The sequence below is a fragment of the Oncorhynchus mykiss genome, chromosome 23 (assembly GCF_013265735.2).
Source record: "Oncorhynchus mykiss isolate Arlee chromosome 23, USDA_OmykA_1.1, whole genome shotgun sequence".
In the NCBI taxonomy this organism is placed as follows: domain Eukaryota; kingdom Metazoa; phylum Chordata; class Actinopteri; order Salmoniformes; family Salmonidae; genus Oncorhynchus; species Oncorhynchus mykiss.
In genome coordinates this window covers 43,931,744-43,957,325 of record NC_048587.1, presented here as the reverse complement: position 1 = coordinate 43,957,325, position 25,582 = coordinate 43,931,744, and the positions used below count along the sequence as shown (strand labels likewise).

Below are 25,582 nucleotides of genomic sequence, written 5' to 3'. Positions count from 1 at the left end.
TCACTACTGTGAAAAATCCTTCCAGCTATTGAGGAAAGGAGGCATTTTTGCCATTGATAATGTGAGTATTTCAATATAGCTCAGCAGTCACGTAGGATGTTGGCCATAATTCAACAAAGTATCTATTCAATTTTGTAATTCAGAACCAAATTAACGTTCGTCAAAGACTACCACAACTAAGAATCTAAGTAAGCAACTAAGAAAAAAATAATTACAGTGCTCAGTGCTTTAGTTCTGTGGAAGGTAGTGAACCCTGCAGCTGATGTGGACACCCAGGCCATGTGGCAGATGGGCTAACACTGGCCTTCAAACTGTAACTATGTAGGAGACCGGTGCTTAAACTGTAAAGTGTGACACACTGGCCTATGCTGTAATAAACTGCAGTACCTTGGCTTGGATTCAATCCGTAGTGCTGAAGACCCGCGCTATTGGGCGATTGAAATTTAAAGGCAATGTTCCTGTGTTCAAGGAGACTGCATTCAAGGTAAACGCTGCATATGAGCGCTCAACCTTCACATTTCAAATCGCGCTATAACGCATCGGCTCGTGTCAGATGGCGTCACTTCTTTGTGACGTGCTAATGTAAGACAATGGATATAACGCAGATCTTCCTCGCTATGGATTGAATCTAGCCTTTAGGGAACTTTTTGTTATGATAATCAGCTGGTACTTGCCATCTTTTTAGTACAAGCACTGACTTTTCAATTGTCATTATCATGTCATTAATTCAATTAGTGTTATGCTGACTTGAATAACTGTCATGAAATGGTTTAAATGAAAGGACCAAAGTAACAAAGGTAATGTTTACAGTTCTATACATTTTGTACACAGGTGAGTCATACTTTCACTATATACTTGTTTGTTTCAAATGTTCATTATGGTTGAGCTGTACATTCAATTGTAAAACTAGTGACTTGTTGGCTTGTATATTTTCATTTTGTCCAACTGTATGAAGAGGTGCCATGATATATGAAGGAAGAAAGGATTGACTTGTTTAAAGACTTTATTGTAAAGGTAGACACACGAGTGGACTTGGTTTCTGATCAATGTCCCAGTCATATCATTTATACACAGCTATGGGAAGGGGAGGTGGAGGATACACTCAATGGTTTCGCTTTTACTTTTCAAATCCCATTTGGCATTGTCGTGCAAATTTACCATGTTCAACTAGGAAGCAGGTTAGTTAATCAAGATAGTACAAGTCTGCTAATGACCGCAGAGTGAGTCGTTAAGTAAGCATCGTTAACAAATCCTCAAGAATATTAGCTAAATAGATCAACGTTTAAGGTCTCTGGAAATTGATAAGCATAGTAGGAGCCGTCCCAACAACAGGCAAAGCTTTGCTAACCGAATATGTGCAACTGAAACAGGGAAAGATGGGACATAAATATAGTTGGGGGAAAAAAAAGTATAATATAAATTTGACTGTGTGTAAAACAGTTCAGGATTATCGTCATATGATATAATAACATTATTATACATATTTAAATCAAAGCATACATCTTCATACAACCCCCCTCGGACTGTACAATCCAATGAGCCAAACCAATTAAGCAAAACGCTTGAGGATGCATTTCACTAGTGGTACAGCACAGTATAGAAACAAACACATGACTTGATAAATAGCAGACCTAGTAGTACTAGCCTACAAACCATGAAAGGAAATAAGTGGCTGATAGGGTTGGGGATCCATCTAACTGACAGTACTGAGGGCTGTTGGGCAGGGCGTGTTGTTGCTTTAGATTAGATGAATCCCTTTGAGACATCACTTAATGGTGGTTGGGCTGGAAATACATAAGGCCAAATTATTCTGCGATTCCCTAAATTAAATACAACAACTTAACTACACAGGATGGCTAGATACTTATGCTTCCAGCTCCAGTCCCAGTCCCAGTTTGTGGCCACCGGAGTTGATGCTTTTTCCATCAACCAGTGCAGACAGGACGAGTTTCATACCTGCAGAAAAATAAATAACAACTTGGCTACAACAGCCCACTTTGGAGATGGTTGGCAACGCTTTTGTAAAGTAGTGAGAGCCAGTTCTTACCTGGCCGCAGTGTCTGGGTATAGCCAACTCCCACCAAGCTGGCATTGTTAACTTTAGCCTGGAAAATATAGCAACAAAATACACAATTAAAGGTATCCTCCGGAACTTTGGCGACTACTATGTATTTTTTTTATCTCCCGCTTTGGGCTGGATGTGTCAATGTGTAGTTCATACATGCATAATCTATGAGCAGAATTACTGTCTTACCTCAATTAGCCATGAAATCCCTAGCTTAAAAGCAAAAGGAAAATTCTGGAACCTGTGCTACGATATTTTCCCAGACCTGCCAACCCTGTCCAACTTTTTAGAGTAACAGATGCACGCAGCAAATAGGAGATTCAACAAAGTTTAGTCTCTATAGTAGAGGAACGCTTGTCACCTCTCAAACAGGGCCAATCACTAGGCCAGCTCACAAGCAAAATCATTTTAAAAACATACGAAACAAAAACAAATGATCGCATCGACACAGACTGCAAACTGGTTACGTGAAGCTTAAGTAGGCTACCGCAAAGAGAATCTGAACGCTGCTCGCTAGAAGAGTCCGCTGTTTCAGCCTATATAAAGGTGCCTATTCTATTTCTTTGCGGCGCATACACCATTTCAGATTTTCGAAATGGATAAAATTTCCAATCTAGTGCAAAGGCACTCATTCATTCATCACGCAGTCTTCTAAACTCCCGACTCGATTTAATGCCAAGATGTTTATATAGATTTTTTATTATACTTTTGTAATGCTTTTTTTTGACATGGATCATAATTACAGTCTCAGGTTGAGTGATCCTCGTAATGTTACGTGGAAAGTACAACTAATGGGATGCAGAATTAAAATGTATATCACACTCGCACAAATGCGACCAGTTATTTTTCGTATTTGCATTTAATTTCTTTCACTAGCAAATATGAGTGAACTGCTGGCACTTTAGAGCCCACTGAATGTCCATCTTATGCTCGCTAACGCTACCTTGAAACAATTAGTGTTTACTTTTCCACAACACGCGGAGTCGAAAAGTGATTTGTCCATGTGTTTACGTACAGCTGACAGTCGGCAAACTAAGCATCACAACAAAAAGGAGGGCAGACAGGGGGTAGCTACGTCGAATAATGATGTATTAAGTCTCCATGTCCGTTGACACAAATGTCGTACATGTCTGTGTGCTGCAGCTCGATTTCCCCCCCTCCCCCACCAGGCCCTATTCATTTCTGTGTAACAGTATAACTTTAGACCGTCCCCTCGCCCATACCCGGACACGAACCAGGGACCCTCTGCACACATCAACAACAGCCACCCACGAAGCATCGTTACCCATCGCTCCACAAAAGCCGCGGCCCTTGCAGAGCAAGGGGAACTACTACTTCAAGGTCTCAGAGCAAGTGACGTCACCGATTGAAACGCTATTTAGCGCGAACCGCTAACTAAGCTAGCCGTTTCACATCCGTTACATCTGCATACCTTTAATTCGGATCTCGTACATGGACAGAGAATTGCGTAGTTGGTATGCAAAATGCGTGCATGTTGGCAGGTCTGTTTTCCTTACATTTTGCCTTGTGGGCCAGTGCTCTGGCAATTCTAGTTCAACCAGTAAGCTTCAGCCCCTCACCATATGAGTGACAGCTAGCAAGAAGCACCCACAGCAGAGAGAGAGCAATGATGTGGTGCACATATGTGATGTAGTACACCATTTTAGGGGACCACTTTTGGCTTGTGAGCGCTACTTTCAGAACTACTGATTAAAAACTATACAAAAGTACCGGATAATTCCTTTAAACACTGGAATACAAAGGGTTATTTGATAATTATTGTCACGGTATAAAACAAAATTTTAAAAAAAATGGAAACTCCAGTTACTTCCTAAAATAGCCATTCGCATTTAACAAAATACTAAATCTCACAGAACCAGAGTCTCTGAATATTGAACACAGCTGTAAAGTCTGGCATACAAAACGTATAAACAAGACAAGCAAAAGAGCAGCACTCACAGATATGGAGGTACTGGAGTCCAGCTGGTACTTGGCAGCGATGCCAAAGCGGGTGCTGTTGCTGCCTGCTGTCCAGGCCAGGTTCACAGCAGTCTCCAGCTGGTCATTCACCTTCTGGTAGATGGACCCTCCAAACTCTGTGCCATCATTACTGGGATATATGAAATAAGCAGACATACATTATGTTATCCTTGTCTGATTAACTGCTCTTTTTGTTTGATAGCTCAATTAAAAGATTAACTGAAATGCTCAAATCCACCTACAATTTATCAAAATCAATTGCTAAAACATTTCAGTTCAACTTTAAGCACAAAGGAGACTCCTCTTTCTAACCATGGTAGAAAAATTCACCCTTGTCACTTTAGTGCCGAGACATACAGTAAGTTCTCCAAAGCACAATCGATATGAAGCTTACACATTGGTGTGCAGCTGAAAATCTCCCGTCTTATAGCCAACAGCGAAGTTGCTCTGGTTCATTTTGGACTTGGCCGTGTCGAAGGTCATCTGATAGCCAGCCAGCCATCCCTCGTATCCGGCCACCGCTGCCCCATGGATGGCCGGGCCGGCAAAGTCAAAGTCTACGTCCACACCCAGGTTGACGTATTCACGCTTATAGGCAGTCTTCACCTTCCCACTCTTCTTGCTGTTAGAAAAAAAAAAAGTATAGAGAGGGGGGTAAAAAGAGGATTAATAAACATCTGATATCTCTGTTGTTCTTGTTCAGTCTTCCCTGATTATTTTCAATAAAGAAAGTCTGGTGGATTATGCAGCGCCGAACATGCACAATAAATGTTATCGATTCCAGGGTCTCAAAAGACTGGTGAGAAACATTAATTTATGCTTGAAACTAAAAAAAAGGCACAAACTTTACCCAGAATTTGGTGAGAATTGGGTGTCGAATGTAAGTTTCAGTCCTTTGGTGATCTATGGAAGAAGAAAAAACTAAGCACAACCAAATAAAAAGCTCACAAATCACTTGAGTTAGACTGGTTTCTCCTCTACCTGGTCTTCAACAGTGATCTCAGTCCCCAGAGTATTGTCTGTGGTCCACTTCTCTGTAAAAGTCAGGCCGTATTCACCCCATTTGTACTTGGTCTCCAAGTTCCCGTTGACTTTGCTGGTGTCAGTGTTGGAGGAGCCGGAGGTTTTGAATTCCTAAAGGACAATTACAACAGAGTTAGGAGTTGTAGTCTATCCTATCCTTTGTTATAGAAGCGCATAATGCACAGTAATTCCCTGGCAGGATGGAATAGCCAAACTCACCACTCCACTTGAAGACTTGGTCTTGACATCAAGTTTCACCAATCCAAAACCTTATGAAGAACAAATCATAACATTCAGACCACCACATGTTCCTTTGTATGGTAAGGTTCCTTTGCATTTCAATATTTGACATACGGACCACTACATGGAGAATACTGATCCATACGGTTCAACTGTGACATGGCTTGAACAAATTGAAAGTCTGGTTGTCATCATGTTTCCTTCCTGTGAAATGCCTTGTCAGTGTGAAATATGTAAACATTCCCTTTTAGGCTACTGACAAGTCCTTCAAATTATTTTTTAGATATACCTTCTGTAGGGGTAACAAAACACAACCATGTTTTTCCACATCTCTAAAGGACTCCCATATATGAAATGGACGGTTGTGTAAAAATACTTTACTGCAAAAGTGGTTTAATTGATAGATATTGTGACACACCCACTTAACTCAAACAGTGCCTTGCTGGAGGGGGAAGAGAGGGTGGCACATAAGCTCATGCAACCCAGTATTGAAATATCAACTGTGAATATTTATAATAAATGTTAACTTCACTTCTTGGTAGCTGTTCAAAATAACTTTCAAAGTCAGATTTGCTCGCATTCAGTGCTGTATGGTCCTGCCTGACCCCGCACCCCCCCAAAAAAAGACATACACTAGTTGTGTTAGAATACCCATACTACATTAAATAAAAACATTATTTAAACTTTATCTAGGCAAGTGAGTTAAGAACAAATTCTTATTTACAATAACGGCCTAGGAACAGTGGGTTAACTGCCTTGTTCAGGGGCAGAACAACATACATTTAGCTTGGCAGCTCGGGGTCTCGATCTAGCAACCTTTCAGTTACTGCCCCCACGCTCTAACCACTAGGCTACCTGCCGCCCCATACATACTTAAAATGAGTACACACACACACACAACTATGTGTTTATTTTAGTATACTATAAACGACCGGTATGCTTTCAGTTGAGTGTACTAGCGCGTCGCCTGTCTACTGGAAGTTGATGATGTTGCTGTGCAACCTCTTGCTAGCTTGTTAGCATAAATTACTAGCTAGACATTTTACGGCTTTGGGTGCGTTCTTAAAATTCAGAACGTTGCCAGATTGTCAGTTTGTAAATTCAGAGCGTTACGCTCTCGGGGCGCACACTGGATGCTCTGGTCGAGGAGTAGGGTTGATTCTGACCTTTACAACGGCAGTCAAGTGCCCAAGCTAACGTTGGCTAGCTACTTCCAGACAAGTGTGAGAACCTCACTGACCATTTTCCTCACCCTAGCAGAGCTGGTTAGGCTGTATTTATGTTATACAGAGCGTTGGTAACTAACTGTGCTGCTGGCACCTCTTTAATTACGTTTTTTTGCCTACGTTTACTGACACCGGCCATATTCAACGGGTGTTGAGCGTTCATAAATTAAATAAGTTTTTCTGCGCTCTGAGTCTGGTACACTCAGGCGAGAGTACTCTGAAATCGTAGTAGATAGCCAGAGCAAATTTACGGAAGCACACAAATGTCCATTGAGAACTCAACTATAGCACTTAGCTAAGCGAAGAATGACAGGAATAATCAAGTCAATAAACTCTGGATTGTTAGACAGCATATCATTAATATACTGACAAGTTTGATGTATTATTAGCAAACTAACGTTAGGTAGCTAGCTAACATTGTGGTAATGTTACTGCTGTAATGATATGCTATGTGGTTCATAAGGACAGCGTAGCCAACAAATTGTCCGCCAACATAACGTAACTTACTTTATTACATTGCTCAACATTAGTTAAAGCAATTAATTTGTTGCTGCTCTTGTTGGACTTCGGCTGCATATTTTCCGCCACTTTCTTCAAATCTGAAAACGATGTGAAGCCACGCTAATTTTCTGAAGAATTCCATTACGGGCCCCAAAAGCACTGAAATAGTGTTCACTGCTTGTATAATTCATATTTTGGCGAAAGTAGTACGACATCCGGGAAATTCTGGCATAATAACTATATCCATACTATGACCTAAATTACTATATACTAAATTAACGTCACAAATAGTACCATTAGTATGAGTATTCAAACAGCTACAGTAACACATTTCTTTAGCTTGTGGCTATTGTAATCCGCTCAAAGGAAAACACACGCTACCCTCAGAAAGTGTTTTCCATTAGCGCCGGCTGTCGGCTAATAAACCGGTTACAGACTAGTGATGGGTCGTTCGCGAACGAGCCGGGTCTTGTAGGTGAACGTTGGGAGCCGGCTCGCATATCAGAAGAGCCAAATTGATTTATAAAAATGCAAAATTGATATGAATAATCAAAATATTTAAATGAATAGAACTAAAAAAAAATAAAGAAATTAAATATAGGCCTAAATGCACAACACACACATTTGTTCTGACTGTCTGCTCAGACTAACAGCCTCACCTGTTGTTCCTGTCAGACAAGCAGTGTCAACCAATGAACCAAAGACGCGTGAGGGAAGGCCGAGCCAACTCACTCAGTCGCACACTTAGCAGCCGTGGGGAGAGGGGAAGGACAGCTGTGAAAAACAGCTGGAAAGTGAGTCGGAAGCACAGTAGCATTTGGATGCATTTTAATAATGCATGCAATGTTAGAGCAGTGTAGAATTTGCCAAATCAAAAATCTCAAAGCCGGTTTCGATGCACAACCTACACGGCATATGCGAACTGTGCACCCAACTGTAAAGCTAGCTGTAGCGGAGCTTCGAGAAACTAGTGATAGAGTCAGCATCTCCACTGTAGCAAAACAGGGTCAAATTGATATTGCATTGGCTAAAATGATTGCCACCGATTTCCAGCCATTTTAATTTCCATTTCCATTTTTCGTGGAGGACAGAGGTTTTAGATATCATAGCAATAGTCTAAATCCAATGTAGACCATTCCAAGCAGGAAAGCCCTTTAAAAAAAATCACTTATTCCACAACTGTATGAGAGCACACTGGCTTCAGTGCGGGAAAGAGTCCAAAAAGCTACTGCAGTTTGCCTTACCACGGACTGCTGAACATCAAGGGTAACCACTTCTTACATGTCACTTCATTGAAGATTTTTCAATGTCTAGCAATCTTCTGGACTGCTTTGAGTTCAGCGACAGACACACCACAAAGAACTTGGTAGAGGAACTGTTGAGTGGCCAGAGAATGGCAAGTAGATGGAAAAGTGGTCTGTTGTGTTCATAATGCAGCTAACATAACCAAAGCCATGAAAATGTTAAAATGGAACCATCATCCATGTCTTGCCCACACAATCAACCTGATTGTAAGAGATGCTCTGAAGGTGATGAAGCCCACTGAGGACAAAGTGAAAGCAGCTGTGGAATACTTTCACAGGAGCGCAGTAGGTCCTGAAAAACTGAGGTGGGGATGCCTGAGCTGAGGCCTAAACAAGACTGCACTACAAGGTGGAATTCAACATTTATATGTTGAAGCGGTTTCTTGAGTCAAAGGATGCCATCCTCTCTACCCTGGCCATTGTCAATGCACCTGTTGAGGCTCTGACCCAAGAGGAATGGGAGGTGGTGTGCAGAGTCCTGGAACCCTTTGAGCAGGTCACTGTGGAGATCAGTGGAGAGGGGTACAGTAATCAGTTATTACTACATCATTATTTAATCCAGTATTATATATGTATATGAGCATGTAGTTTCACTAGACAAAACATGAACTAATAAGTTACTGTTCTCTCTTTTCAGCTATGTGACAGCCTCAAAAATGATACTCCTGTGTAAGGGTCTGCAGCGAATCACAGCCAACCACCAGAGAGAAGCAAATGCAACCACAGGACGTGACAGAGTTGATGGACACCATGTTCAGCAATGTACAGAAAGTTCCACAGAATGGAATATAATCACGTGCTATCAGAAACCGCTGCACTTGACTCCAGGTTTAAGGAGTTATCCTTCAGTGATGCCAGAGCGATTGATGAGGCACCTCAGCAGCAGGGAGGGACAGCCCCAGCATTCAGCTGGCTCAGGCACCAGGGCAACAGGAAGAAGAGGGATGCGATGGGGGTAGAAGCACCAGCAGTAGTGCCACAAACATCTGCTGTTTGGATAATGTTTGACGAGAGAGCAACTGGGGATGCAGCACGAAGGAATCCCTCAGCAGATGCCATAATGGAGGTCCGATCCTATTAGAAGGAGCCCCTTCAAAGATCTGCAGATCCTCGGAGCTGGTGGAAGAACAAGGCCTCAGTCTACCCACGGCTTACTAAAGTCATGACAGGGAGACTCTGCATAGTGGCCACATTCGTTCCCTCAGAGGATCTTCTCGAAAACGGGACAAATAATTACTGAGAAAAGAAACCGCATCAGCCCCTCGAAAGTGAGGCAGCTTGCATTTCTGAATGCAAATCTCTCACAAAAGGCTAAATATGGTCAACATTGCTGTGTGCAGCTGGTTATAACATGGCAATAAAGGAGAGAAAAGTTTAATGATTTAAGTAGGATGCTGCAGATTTTTACATTGTTATTCATTTTCTTTGATATGGTGCAATATTCTATTATGCTGTTCAGATTGTATTAGTTTTGAATGGTTAGATTTATATGCACTTTGTTAATATACATTAAAAAGTTTTACTTAAATGCAAATGTTTAATAGCATTATTTTTCATAACAAACCAATGCATTTTTAAATACATTGCGGTTATGGTAGAGTATGAATTCATTGAATAATTTACTTTACACCAATCATAAACTATAGCAAACTGTTTGACTTGAAAAAAATACAAAACATTTTTTTAAAGAGTCAAACAAGCCAGCCCATCACTACTAACTTGTTATGCTAACTAGCTAGCAAGAGGTTGCATAGCAACAGATTCAACATCCGGTGGACCGGCGAAGAGCTAGTAAGCTCATCTGAAAGGATACTGTTTGTTTACAGAATACTAAAATTAACTAATAGTATATACACTCATTAAATATGTAGTATACATTATGTCAGTATGGGTATTCGAACACAGCTCATGTCTCAATTGGCTCAAAAAAAATAATTATTTAACCTTTCTCCTCCACTTCATCTACACTGATTGAAGAGGACTTAACAAGTGACATCGATAAGGGATCACAGCTTTCACCTGGTCAGTCGGTAATGGAAAAAGCAGGTGTTCCTAACGTTACATTTTCTCTTTCAATAAATAAGACCACATCATCCTCAAAAGTCTTGTGAATTAACTATTGCATTTGCCTGAGCCGAGTATGGAAGTTAATTTATAATAAGCTCTACAGGTCACAAAATATTTTCACCTCAATAATTGTTGTATATGTTAAATAAATTGGAAAGTGAGGTAGTTAATATAGTAAAAAAAAAAAAAAAAAATATGATTTGTGAGCGGTTGGGTTATTGAGGTTCCAGAGCTTGACAACGGTCCAGAATGAGTATATAGCAAAATTGACTGATTATATTGTTGATTGTATTAACACTAACAGTTAATGATAACTACCAATAGAGTTAATTCAAGGGTTTCTCTATAGCAGTAAAATGGCGCCGGAACAAATGGCAGCAGTTTTACAGGCGCCTAACCAATTCTGCTATTATGTGTTTTTTCCCCGCATTATTTGTAACTTATTTTGTACATAATGTTTCTGCCACCATATCTTACGGCAAAAAAAAAAAAAAAAGAGCTTCTGGATATCAGAACAGTGATCACTCACCTCGGATTAGACAAATATGTTTTGTTAAACAAGCAGGTAGCACAGGATATACTGCGAACACCCGACAAGGCCGACATCCCCGTTATTGGCAGGAGAAAGAGACGCAGGTGCAGAGGACACAGGGCAAGGTGCCTCGTAAGGATCCGGAGAAGGCAAATGGGAAAGCTACCGTCAGTATTACTCGCCAACGTACAATCATTGGACAATAAATTAGACGAGGCACAATCACGAATATCCTACCAACGGGACATCAAACTGTACATCTTATGTATCACGGAATCGTGGCTGAATGATGACATGGACATTCAGCTAGCGGGATATACGCTGCCCTGGCAAGATAGAACAGCACACTCTGGTAAGACGAGGGGGGGGGGGTCTGTGCATATTTGTAAACAGCTGTTGCACGAAAACGAAGGAAGTCTCTGGATTTTGCTTGCCTGAAGTGTAGTATCTTATGATAAGATGTAGACCACACTATTTCCCAAGAGAGTTTCTGTACTTCTCGTGGCTGTTTATTTACCACCACAGATCGGACACTGGCACTAAGACCACACTCCGGTCAGCTGTATAAGGAAATAAGTAAACAGGAAACAGCTCACCCAGAGGCTGCGCTCCTAGTGGCTGGGGACTTTAATGCAGGGAAACTCATCAGTTTAACATAATTTCTATCAACATGTTAAATGCGCGACCAGAGGGAAATAAATTCTAGATGAACTGTACTCCACACACAGAGACACGTACAAAGCTCTCCCTCGCCCTCCATTTGGTAAATCCGACCACAACTCAATCCTCCGGATTCCTGCTTACAAGCAAAAATTAAAGCAGGATGCACCAGTGACTCGGTCTATAAAAAAAGTGGTCAGATGAAGCAGATGCTAAAATACAGGACTGTTTTGCTAGCACATACTGGAATATATTCCAGGATTCTTCCGATTGCATTGAGGAGTACACCACAACTGGCTTTATCAATAAGAGCATCGGGGACGTCGTCCCCACAGTGACTGTACGTACAAAAAGGTAGAACTGTCGCTTTCAAGGTGCGGGACTCTAACCCGGAAGCTTATAAAAAAAATCCTGCTATGTCCTCTGACAAACCATCAAACGGGCAAAGCGCCAATACAGGGCTAAGATTGCACCGTACTACACCGGCTCAGACGCTCGTCTTATGTGGCAGGGTTTGCAAACTATTACAGACTACAAGGGGAAGCACAGCCGTGAGCTGCCCAGTGACAGCCGTGAGCTGCCGAGCCTACCAGACAAGCTAAATCACTTACATACTCGCGTCGAGGCAACCAACACTGACGCATGCATGAGAGCATCAGCTGTTCCAGCCGACTGTGTGATCAAGATCTCCGCAGCCGATGTGAGTAAGACCTTTAAACAGGTCAACATTCACAAGGCCGCAGGGCCAGACGGATTACCAGGATGTATGCTCTGGGCATGTGCTGACCAACGTCTTCACTGACATTTTCAACATGTCCCTGATTGAGTCTAATACCAACATGTTTCAAGCAGACCACAATAGTCCCTGTACCCAAGAACACAAAGGCAACCTGCCTAAATGACTACAGACCCATAGCACTCACATCCGTTGCCATGAAGTGCTTTGAAAGGTTGGTAATGGCTCACACCATTATCCCAGAAACCCTAAACCCACTTCAATTTGCATACCCCCCAAACATATAATGTAATCTCTATTGCACTCCATACTGACCTTTCCCACCTGGACAAAAGGAACACCTACGTGAGAAGCTCAACGTTCAACACCATAGTGCCCTCAAAGCTCATCACTAAGATAAGGACCCTGGGACTAAACCCCTCCCACTGCAACTGGATCATGGACTTCCCGACGGGCCGTCCCCAGGTGGTGAGGATAGGTAGCAACACATCTGCCACGCTGAACACTGGAGCCCCTTAGGGGTGCGTGATCAGTCCCCTCATGTTCCCCCTGTTCACCCATGACTGGGTGGCCAGGAATGACTCCAACACCATCATTAAGTTTGCAGACGTCACAACAGTGGTAGGCCTGATCATAGACAAATGACGAGACAGCCTATAGGGAGGAGGTTTGAGACCTGGCCGGGTGGTGCCAGCATAACAACCCATCCCTCAACGTACCAAGGCTAACACGGAACTGAAACCAGCTGCGCGCGTGCGGCATCATGCAAAAATGTATTTTGCCCCCTCACACCAAACGTGATTATGACACAGGTTCAAATATCAAAACAAACTCTAAAACCAATTACATAACATTTGGTGACAGGTCAAAAAGCATTAAACATTTATGGCAATTTAGCTAGCTTGCTGTTGCTAGCTAATTTGTCCTGGGATATAAACATTGAGTTGTTATTTTAACCGAAATGCACAAGGTCCTCTACTCCGACAATTAAGCCACACATAAAACGGTCAACCGAATCGTTTCTAGTCATCTCTCCTCCTTCCAGGCCTTTTCTTCTCTGGACTTTAAATTGCGATTGTCAACTTTCATAAATTAGGTGCATTACCGCCACTGACCTTGTTTGTCTTTCAGTCACCCACATAGGTATTAACCAATGAGGAGATGGCACCTGCTTCTATAAACCAATGAGGATCACAAATAGAACGGACTTCTATTTTAGCCCTTGCCAACGCAGACGATCGTTGGCGCGCACGAGTAGTGTGGGTGCAATAATTGAATATAGAGACTTTATTTTGTGTAGTCAGCCTGTAAGGAGATGATCGTAGACTACAGGAAAAGGAGGACCAAGCACGCCCCCATTCTCGTCGACGGGGCTGTAGTTGAGCAAGTGTCCACATCACCAACAAACTTGAATGGTCCAAAACACACCAAGACAGTCATGAAGAGGGCACGACAAAGCCTATTCCCCCTGAGGAAACTAAAAGGATTTGGCAAGGGTACTCAGATCCTCAAAAGGTTCTTACAGCTGCACCATCGAGAGCACCACTAGTTGCATCACTGCCTGGTACGGCAACTGCCCGGGCTCAGACCGCAAGGCACAACAGAGGGTAGTACCACCCAGTACATCACTGGGGCTAAGCTGCCTGCCATCCAGGACCTCTACACCAGGCGGTGTCAGAGGAAGGCCCTAAAAATTGTCAAAGACCCCACCCACCACAGTCATTGACTGTTCCCTCTACTACCGCATGGCAAGCAGTACTGGAGTGCCAAGTCTAGGACCACAAGGCTTCTCAACAGCTTTTACCCCCCAAGCCATAAGACTCCTGAACAGGTAATCAATTGGCTACCCGGACTATTTGCATTGTGTGTGTCCCCCCCCCCCCCCCCAATCCCTCTTTACACTGCTGCTACTCTCTGTTTACCAAATATGCATAGTCACTTAAACTATACCTACATGTAAACTCAGTCCTTTTTCAGGACCCTGCCTTTCAAAGATAATTTGTAAAATAATTACACAGGTCTTCATTGTAAAGGGTTTAAACACTGTTTCCCATGCTTGTTCAATAAAACAATTAATGAACATGCACCTGTGGAACGGTCGTTAAGACACTAACAGCTTAAACGGTAGGCAATTAAGGTCACCGTTATGAAAACTTAGGACACTAAAGAGGCCTTTCTACTGACTCTGAAAAACACCAAAAACAAAGATGCCCAGGGTCCCTGCTCATCTGTGTGAACATGCCTTAGGCATGCTGCAAGGAGGAATGAGGACTTCAGATGTGACCAGGATAATAAATTGCAATGTCCATACTGTGAGAGACCTAAGACAGCGCTACAGGGAGACAGGATGGACAGTTGATCGTCCTCGCAGTGGCAGACCACGTGTAACAACACCTGCCCTGGATCCGAACATCACACCTGCGGGACAGGTAGAGGATGGCAACAACAGCTGCCCGAGTCCCACCAGGAACGCACAATCCCTCCATCAGTGCTCAGACTGTCTGCAATAGGCTGAGAGCGGCTGGACTGAGGGCTTGTAGACCTGTGGTAAGGCAGGTCTTCACCAGACGTCATCGGCAACAACGCCGCCTATGGGCACAAACCCACAAAATTGGCAAAAAGTGCTCTTCACTGACGAGTCGTGGTTTTGTCTCACCAGGAGTGATGATAGGATTCGTGTTCATTTTCGAAGGAATGAGCGTTACACCGAGGCCTGTAATCTGGAGCGGGATCGATTTGGAGGTGGGAGGGTCCGTCATGGTCTGGGGCGGTGTGTCACAGCATCATCGAACTGAGCTTATTGTCATTGCAGGCAATCTCAACACTGTGCATTACAGGGAAGACATCCACCTCAATTCATATGGTACCCTTCCTGCAGGCTCATCCTGACATGACCCTCCAGCATGACAATGACACCATCCATACTGCTCATTCTGTGTGATTTCCTGCAAGACAGGAATGTCAGTGTTCTGCCATGACCAGGAAAAAGCCCGGATCTCAATCCCACTGAGCACGTCTGGGACGTGTTGGATCGGAGGGTGAGGGCTAGGGCCATTCCCCCCAGAAATGTCCGGGAACTTGCAGGTGCCTTGGTGGAAGTGGGGTAACATCTCACAGCAATAACAGGCAAATCTGGTGCAGTCTATGAGGAGGAGATGCACTGCAGTAGTAAATGCAGCTGGTGGTCACACCAGATAATGATTGTTACTTTTGAACCCCCCACCCCTTTGTTCAGGGACACATTATTCCATTTCTGTGGAACTTGTTCAGTTTGTGTCTCAGTTGTTGAATCTTATGTTAATACAACTATTTTCACATGTTAAGTTTGCTGAAAATAAATGCAGTTGACAGTGAGAGGATGTTTTTTTGCTGAGTTTACATACTACCTCAATTAGCCCGACCAACCGGTGCCTGTATATATAGCCTCGCTACTCTTTTTACAGTTTTTTTTTTTTTTCCCTTATTTATCTATTGTTCACCTAATACCTAATTTTTACTTAAAAATTGCACTGTTGGTTAGGGCCTTTCACTGTAAGGTTTACACCAGTTGTATTTGGCACACATGACAAATAAACGTTTACTTAATATCCAACCCTTGAAGATGCCCCTCAGGATAAATAAATTTATCAAAAAATCTGATTAACTGCTGGAATAATTAATCAGTAAATTATCTAGAATATTAATTAGCCAAAAGTCACAACAGCTTGGAGGGCACTAGGCTGAGCTGTAGTCGATGAACAGCATTCTGACATAGATATTCCTCTTGTCAATATGGGCTAGGACAGTGTGCAGTGCCATGTTGATTGCGCCATCAATAAATATGTTGGGGCGGTATTCAAAATGTAGCGGGACAAGGGTGTCGGCTGTTCAGATATGTTAACTTTCTTAGGTACACGAACACTGGTAGACATCTTTTGAAGCAAGTGAGAGACTTGGATAGGGAGAGATTGAATATGTCCGTAAACACTCCAGCCAGCTGGTTTGCACATGCTCGGAGGACACGGCTTTGGATGCCATCTAGGCCGAAAGTCTTCAGGGTTAACATGCTTAAATATCTTACTCACGTCGGCCACGGAGAACGAGAGCTTACAGTCCTCGTGAGCAGTGGTGTCCCTGCGTCGGTAGCTCAGTGTTTTCCTCGAAGCGGGCAAAGGTGTTTAGCTAGTCCGGGAGAAAGCTGTCGGTGTCCGCAACGTGGCTGGCTTTCCCTTTTTAATCCGTGATTGTCTTAAGTCTCTGCCACATACTTGGTTTGGATAAATTCTAAATCGTCATAGAGGAAACATCCTCAATGCACTTCCTGTTGGTTCATTGTAGTGAACACCTGCCGTAGTCACTTAGGATAGGAGAAAATTGTCTTAAGACAGTAGACACACACATTACTGCTGTATACAAAATAAACACTGTACATTACACACAATATAAATTGCACATTTCCCTTATCATACACTTCTCATATAGCCACATACAGTGCCTTGCGAAAGTATTCGGCCCCCTTGAACTTTGACCTTTTGCCACATTTCAGGCTTCAAACAAAGATATAAAACTGTATTTTTTTGTGAAGAATCAACAACAAGTGGGACACAATCATGAAGTGGAACGACATTCATTGGATATTTCAAACTTTAACAAGTAAAAAAATTGAAAAATTGGGCGTGCAAAATTATTCAGCCCCCTTAAGTTAATACTTTGTAGCGCCACCTTTTGCTGCAATTACAGCTGTAAGTCGCTTGGGGTATGTCTCTATCAGTTTTACACATCGAGAGACTGAAATTTTTTCCCATTCCTCCTTGAAAAACAGCTCGAGCTCAGTGAGGTTGGATGGAGAGCATTTGTGAACAGCAGTTTTCAGTTCTTTCCAGATTCTCGATTGGATTCAGGTCTGGACTTTGACTTGGCCATTCTAACACCTGGATATGTTTATTTTTGAACCATTCCATTGTAGATTTTGCATTATGTTTTGGATCATTGTCTTGTTGGAAGACAAATCTCCGTCCCAGTCTCAGGTCTTTTGCTATAGATCTCTGCAGTTCATCCAGAGTGATCATGGGCCTCTTGGCTGCATCTCTGATCAGTCTTCTCCTTGTATGAGCTGAAAGTTTAGAGGGACGGCCAGGTCTTGGTAGATTTGCAGTGGTCTGATACTCCTTCCATTTCAATATTACCTCTTGCACAGTGCTCCTTGGGATGTTTAAAGCTTGGGAAATCTTTTTGTATCCAAATCCGGCTTTAAACTTCTTCACAACAGTATCTCGGACCTGCCTGATGTGTTCCTTGTTCTTCATGATGCTCTCTGCGCATTTAACGGACATCTGAGACTATCACAGTGCAGGTGCATTTATACGGAGACTTGATTACACACAGGTGGATTGTATTTATCATCATTAGTCATTTAGGTCAACATTGGATCATTCAGAGATCCTCACTGAACTTCTGGAGAGAATTTGCTGCACTGAAAGTAAAAGGGGCTGAATAATTTTGCACGCCCAATTTTTCAGTTTTTGATTTGTTAAAAAAGTTTGAAATATCCAATAAATGTCGTTCCACTTCATGATTGTGTCCCACTTGTTGTTGATTCTTCACAAAAAAATACAGTTTTATATCTTTATGTTTGAAGCCTGAAATGTGGCAAAAGGTCGCAAAGTTCAAGGGGGCCGAATACTTTCGCAAGGCACTGTACATAATACTTTGCACATTCCCTTATTCTGTCAGTATTGTACTAAGCAAGCTCATAATTTTACCTATTACCGTTTAGGTATTTGATGGACATGGGAATGAGGGAGTGCTTATACCTGTTCAGCTTACATGTAGGGACCCTATTGTGTCTGCTTGATACTCAGAGTGAAGTACATGGGAGGGATCTGAAATAATTTTCTGCACTGGTCTGGTAACGGTCAGTTCAGAAATAGTCTGCAGGGAAGGAAGTTGCCTCACGCCCTTTACATTCGTGGCAGTTTGTATCAGGTGGGATTTCAGTTGGACTGATAAATTGCCAAACCAGACTGACGCCATATATCAGGATACTCAATGACTGCATGGTAGAACAGGAGCATTCTTTTCTGATCAACTCCAAAAACCCTGAGTCACTGTAGGAAATAGAGGCGTTGTTTTACTCTGCAGCAGACACTACTTGAACCTTCCAGCTCAGCACATTGTCCATGTGTACACCCAGGTACTTGTATGAACTAACCTGTGCTATGTTGGCTTTGTAGACAACCACAGGCACGTGGTCACAGACAAGATTTGGGGTAAAACACCAGCTCCTCTGTTTTCTTTACATTGAGGATGAGGTGGTGCTCATCACACCACAAAACTTTGAAACTCAGACCTGTAAACATGGTTGTAGCTTGTCATGTCTGGTTGCATCCAGGGTGGGAAATTAACTTTGTCCAATAGTTAGGAGTCTTCCTTTTGTTTTATATCTAGACAGTGTGAGTGTGTATTGGATACCTAACATAGATCTGAATGAATGAAATATTCGTATTAAACATTTTTTTCTTTACACAGTTGAATGTGTTGACAACAAAATCACACAAAAATTATCAATGGAAATCAAATGTATCAACCCATGGAGGTCTGGATTTGGAGTCACACTCAAAATTAAAGTGGAAAACCACACTACAGGCTGATCCAACTTTGATGTAATGTCCTTAAAACAAGTCTAAATGTGGCTCAGTAGTGTGTGTGGCCTCCACGTGCCTGTATGACCTCCCTACAACGCCTGGGCATACTCCTGATGAGGTGGCGGATGGTCTCCTGAGGGATCTCCTCCCAGACCTGGACTAAAGCATCCGCCAACTCCTGGACAGTCTGTGGTGCAACGTGGCGTTGGTGGATGGAGCGAGACATGATGTCCCAGATGTGCTCAATTGGATTCAGGTCTGAGGAACGGGCGGGCCAGTCCATAGCGTCAATGCCTTCCTCTTGCAGGAACTGCTGACACACTCCAGCCACATGAGGTCTAGCATATGCACCAGCATATGGTCTCACAAGGGGTCTGAGGATCTCATCTCGGTACCTAATGGCAGTCAGGCTACCTATGGCAAGCACATGGAGGGCTGTGCGGCCCCCCCAAAGAAATGCCACCCCACAACATGACTGACCCACCGCCAAACCGGTCATGCTGGAGGATGTTGCAGGCAGCAGAACGTTCTCCACGGCGTCTCCAGACTGTCACGTCTGTCACATGTGCTCAGTGTGAACCTACTTTCATCTGTGAAGAGCACAGGGTGCCAGTGGCGAATTTGCCAATCTTGGTATTCTCTGGCAAATACCAAACGTCCTGCACAGTGTTGGGCTGTAAGCACAACCCCCACCTGTGGACGTCGGGCCCTCATACCACCCGCATGGAGTCTGTTTCTGACCGTTTGAGCAGACACATGCACATTTGTGGCCTGCTGGAGGTCGTTTTGCAGGGCTCTGGCAGTGCTCCGCCTGCTCCTCCTTGCACAAAGGCAGAGGTAGCGGTCCTGCTGCTGGGTTGTTGCCCTCCTACGGCCTCCTCCACGTCTTCTGATGTACTGGCCTGTCTCCTGGTAGCGCCTCCATGCTCTGGACACTACGCTGACAGACACAGCAAACCTTCTTGCCACAGCTCGCATTGATGTGCCATCCTGGATGAGCTGCACTACCTGAGCCACTTGTGTGGGTTGTAGACTCTGTCTCATGCTACCACTAGAGTGAAAGCACCGCCAACATTCAAAAGTGACCAAAACATCAGCCAGGAAGCATAGGAACTGAGAAGTGGTCTGTGGTTATCACCTGCAGAACCACTCCTTTATTGGGGGTGTCTTGCTAATTGCCTATAATTTCCACCTGTGGTCTATTCCATTTGCACAACAGCATGTGAAATTTATTGTCAATCAGTGTTGCTTCCTAAGTGGACAGTTTGATTTCACAGAAGTGTGATTGACTTGGAGTTACATTGTATTGTTTAAGTGTTCCCTTTATTTTTTTGAGCAGTGTATATATTGTGTCTGACCCCTCTTGCCTTAGAGCCGATTACAACTACAACATAAAAATACATGTGTAACTGTATGCATGTTTGTCACGCAGTACCTTACAGCACTGAATGAGAACAACTTTGGAAAGTCCTCTATTGAACAGCTACGAAAAGCGAAGTTTACTTCATCATAAATATTCATAGTTGATATTTCTGCTTATTGCATCTGTGGGTTTATATTTCCAAAATGCTTTAACATATCCTAATGCTGTTTGTAGGTGTACTGTATAAAGGGCAGATAATTTACTATTTGTATCCCCCCTGCACTGTTTGTGTTAAGGGGGTGTCACAATATCTATACATTTAACCACTTTTGCAGTAAAATATTTTTTACACAACCACCCATTTCATATATGGGAGACTTTAGAGATATGCTTTGTTATACCTCGGTTAGGTATGTCAAAAACTAAAGCCCTTTTTAAGGAACGGCCACTAGCCTATTAGGGCATAAGAGAGGCCAAAGTGATGCTTCATGTTCAAGCCGTCACAAGAGGTCCCTGTTACATACATGTTTGTCACTCTCGTCATTTCTACAGGGGTAAACCAACCAGTTAAGACATTTACCATATCCTTTGTTGAAGATGTCCTTTGCAGATTTGCCAAGGTCACCATATGATGGAGGCACTGCCATTACACCTGTGACAAGAAAAATGGAAGATGAGAAATCTAGCTATTGTAGTACTACTGACTGAGTTCAGCATGTAGCCTATAGAGTGAAATAGTAATGGCGCCTTTTTGTAGGCACCAACTCCGCCATGGTTCTTTGGACAAAGCCTATGGGGAAATGAATGCCATTTTTGTAGGTTTTTTGTATAAAGTACAGACCTAGTCTGGAAACCTTGACGTTGAATTGCAATGAATTCTATGTCTGGCAGAAATTAGCGTTTGAATCAGGAAAGTTTCCTCTCGTGACCTCTACATACTACAATGCTGAATAAAATTATATTTTAAAGTACTTTACCGGTTGTCTGTGCAGTTGGTCCTTTTGGGGGTAATAATGTGGGTCGATATATCCACAGGAAAGTATAATTACATCAACTTTTCAAAGCGCTGGTAGTGCTTGATAATTTGTATCACCTGAAGCATGTGCAGAACCATGTAAAACACATGCAAGAGCTTGGCAAGTATGCATGTATTTGTATGTTATGTGCATGCTTCAGGTAATAGAAATCTGAACACACTACCAGCGCTTTGAAAAGTTGATGTAATCCTATTTCCTGTGGATATATTGGCTCACATTCCTACCACCAAAATACACAGACAACCGGTAAAGTACATTAAAATGTAATTTTATTCAACATTCTGGCTTGTAGAGGTAAATTCTGCCCAATATATAATTCAATGTTGGGTTTCCAGGCAACAGCAGGCATTATTTCAGCATTTATCCCAAAACCCTATTCTTTCCCCATAGGGATTGCTGAACCAACCAGATAACTAATTTATGGGTTTTAGGACAACAAGCTGGCGAGCTCTATTGCAGCAAGTATATGACAAAGATCGTATTGCCACAACATGCATGTTGCAGTTTGCTTGTCATCACTGATTGACTAGTGGCAGTATAATCCACCACCCAGTAAATGATTAGATAGGGAATTTATGATCATCTCAGCATTGGACCTTGCAAACAATTGAAGGGATATTGCCGGGCCTACAACCAAATAACCTCCAGACGAGCTCAATGCCATACAACTCTCCTTCCGTGGCCTCCAACTGCTCTTAAATGCAAGTAAAACTAAGTGCATGCTCTTCAACTGATCACTGCCCGCCCGTCCAGCATCATCACTCTGGACAGCTCTGACCTAGAATATTTTGACAACTACCTAGGTGTCTGGTTAGACTGTAAACTCTCCTTCCAGACTCACATTAAGCATCTCAATCCAAAATTAAATCTAGAATCGGCTTCCTATTTCACAACAAAGCCTCCTTCACTCATGCAGCCAAACACACCCTCGTAAAACTGCCCATCCTACCAATCCTCGACTTCGGCGATGTAATCTATAAAATAGCCTCCAACACTCTCCTCAACAAATTGGAGCAGTTTTTCACAGTGCCATCCGTTTTGTCACCAAAGGCACATATTACCCACCACTGCGACCTGTACGCTCTCGTTGGCTGGCCCTCGCTTCATACTCGTCGCCAAACCCACTGGCTCCAGGTCATCTACAAGTCTCTGCTAGGTAAAGCCCAGCCTTATCTCAGCTCACTGGTCACCATAGCAGCACGCGCTCCAGCAGGTATATCTCACTGGTCACCCCCAAAGCCAATTCCTCGTTTGGCCGCCTCTCCTTCCATTTCTCTGCTGCCAATGACTGGAACGAACTGCAAAAATCTCTGAAGCTGGAGACTCTTACCTCCCCCACTAGCTTTAAGACCAGCTGTCAGAGCAGCTCATCCAATCTACCTCATCCCCATACTGTACAATAGCTACAACTTTATCTTGCTCCTTTGCACCCCAGTATCTCTACTTGCACATCCTACCATTCCAGTGTTTAATTGCTATATTGAAATTACTTCGCCACTATGGCCTTTATTGCAGTACCTCTCTTATCCTACCTCATTTGCACATGCTGTATATAGATTTATCTACTGTAATTTTGATTGTATGTTTGTTTATTCCATGTGTAACTCTGCGTTGTTGTATGTGTCGAACTGCTTTGCTTTATCTTGGCCAGGTCGCAGTTGCAAATGAGAACTTGTTCTCAACTAGCCTACCTGGTTAAATAAAGGTGAAAAAAAATATCTACACAGGTGAAGCTTTGAAGAACATGGTTATCCGCAAGCAGCAGCCATCTTGACATCGACATTAGCACTCCTACGCCTCTGCATTGTCTTGCCTAGATCATTCCAATGACTGACAGTGGCGGCTTGTTCAAATGAAAGTCAAGCTAACGTTAGCTAACTAACAAATTATCACATCACAGACAGGGATAAAAATGTTGAAAAAAAATGGGGGGAAAAAGCACATTTACAATGTCGTCAACGACCATGACTTGCCTTTATCCTTGACAAGGGACCAAACTTTAGCTAGCTGGCTACACGTTTCTCTTCGCTGGATCCTGGCTGGCCATGTCCCCGTCTTGACTTTAGCTAATGGCTCTTTAGCTAGCTCGCTAACGTTAGCCCAAAAAGACACCGTACGTTAGCTACTGTAACTAGAAAAAAAGGCTGACATTTAGGCCTAACGCTACTTAGCTACTGTAGCTACATTTTGCAGGAATATTATAAATTCACCTCAGTTGCTTGGAGCTTTGCGTTGGCGCAGATAGTTGGTTTGACTTGTTTTCAAGCTGTTTCTGACACCGCGTCGCGATACAGTCCTGTCCAGCTGGAGGGCGATGAAGGAGAAACCCATAGAGCTAGATAGAGGTCTCTAGAAGAAGCAGGGAGACATCCCACTCCTTCAATTTCTGTTTCAATGGAAGTCAATGAACTAAGTAGACCAGACCCAGCTGTTATCATATTGGTGTCTTTGGGAGAGCCAACCCCTCCTTAAGTAGACAGGTTCTGACCATTTTTTCCCGTGCTAAACAGCCTGAGTGAACTGTCTTAATTCATCCACCATCTTTGACTCTAGTGCCCAAAAACCCATTTTAGCATGGGCAGCACTATTGAGGACTTTCACCATTTTGAAGTAGTCAACTTGGTGGAACGTCATATAGGTTATGGAAGGTTCACATAATTACTTCCATGTCAACAGGAGGGATCAGCCAATGAATTATACTTGTGGCAGTAAATCGCCAACCTTGACTTTTATACCTGTTCAAACACACTCCAGGTGGCAGTATGCACCCTTTCAGTTTGTTTGCCAACTCAGAAGTAGTAGAAGAAAATGGGACTACTTCAAAATGGAGATGGGCTCAATGGCACTGCCAAAGACAGTACAGTATGAAGATAGGCTAAAACTGCTTCACCAATAGAAATCCCACTCACACTTGGCTAGCTAAGCTCATACGTAGAAACACGGCATCGAGTCTAACGACGCAGAACTGTACATAAGTAGGCCGTCAAATCAAAGGCACTCTTTCGATATAAAGTTGTCTTTGACTTAAATTAAAATGTGTTAGTTTGTCACTTTCACAAGGTTGGAGTAATAACATGTTGAACTACTTAAGAAATTGGCTCAAATCTAGGTTGCCTTTAGATTTCGAGAAAATTAACAACGAAGGAAGAATTTCTCACTTCTCTCATTGACCTTTCAAACCCCAGCCTGGTCTGTTTCGCAAGTCTCACGATGTTGCGCCTCTGGATTTAGAAACTCTGTGGCACTGCTCATACTCTCACAGACGCAACAATGAGACAGATACAATGATGCGTCCTCTAACTATCTTTATGGAGAAACCGCAACAACAAAACAACCCTCAGGACCCTGTAAATGTAGCTGCTCGTTTCTTTGCCTGTCTAGAACAAAGTAGGATGACCTGAGTTATGCGTTAATTTGATTATTTTTAAGTCCATATTTGAGCATTAAGTTAATAAAGGACCAAAACACTTGCAAATTAATGTATTTATTCACTTAATGCAATTGTCTTCGCGAATAATGTATCTGGCAACTGGAAGCAGTCTTTATCCTCACCATAGCAACCATGGCGCTTGGCTTAATATGTAGCGCCAGAACCGTATTGTAATGAAACAGCAGGCGCTATCGACTGTGCCGCAAAAGCATGGTCGTACGGCAGAGTCGATTTCCGCGCTTATAAACCCAGGGTCGTTACAATATATTTAAGCCATGTTTCCATTGCCAGTGTAACGAATGTGAAATGGCTAGCTATTTAGCGGTGGTGCCAAACATACACTTGTAAAACTGACCATTCTACCAATCCTCGACTTCGGCGATGTCATTTACAAAATAGCCTCCAATACCCTACTCAACAAATTGGATGCAGTCTATCACAGTGCCATCCGTTTTGTCACCAAAGCCCCATATATTACCCCCCATTGCGACCTGTACGCTCTCGTTGGCTGGTCCTCGCTTCGTACTCATCGCCAAACCCACTGGCTCCATGTCATCTACAAGACCCTGCTAGGTAAAGTCCCCCATTATCTCAGCTCGCTGGTCACCATAGCATCACCCACCTGTAGCACGCGCTCCAGCAGGTATATCTCTCTGGTCACCCCCAAAACCAATTATTTCTTTGGCCGCCTCTCCTTCCAGTTCTCTGCTGCCAGTGACTGGAACGAACTACAAAAATCTCTGAAACAGGAAACACTTATCTCCTCACTAGCTTTAAGCACCAGCTGTCAGAACA

General features: G+C 43.0%; 1 protein-coding gene across 6 annotated transcripts; it reads right to left on the bottom strand.

The window, feature by feature from the left end:
* Positions 1-985: 985 nt before the first annotated feature.
* On the bottom strand, positions 986-25,462 carry LOC110502815 (voltage-dependent anion-selective channel protein 2). Of its 6 annotated transcripts, none has more exons than XM_036960521.1 (10): positions 25,410-25,455; positions 23,568-23,706; positions 20,901-20,972; positions 5,288-5,337; positions 5,027-5,179; positions 4,896-4,948; positions 4,440-4,667; positions 4,025-4,175; positions 2,048-2,105; positions 986-1,956 (listed from the first exon to the last, which is right to left on the bottom strand). In XM_036960521.1, exons 3-10 carry the CDS (start codon positions 20,965-20,967, stop codon positions 1,865-1,867), a joined length of 852 nt encoding a protein of 283 aa, XP_036816416.1. In that variant the 5' UTR covers positions 20,968-20,972; positions 23,568-23,706; positions 25,410-25,455; the 3' UTR covers positions 986-1,864. The 6 variants fall into 6 exon arrangements, with proteins under 6 accessions (XP_036816416.1, XP_036816417.1, XP_021436794.1 ...); XM_036960522.1 differs by lacking the exon at positions 25,410-25,455 and adding an exon at positions 24,516-24,531; XM_021581119.2 differs by lacking the exon at positions 25,410-25,455 and adding an exon at positions 23,331-23,446 and having other exon boundaries at positions 23,568-23,802.
* Positions 25,463-25,582: the final 120 nt, after the last annotated feature.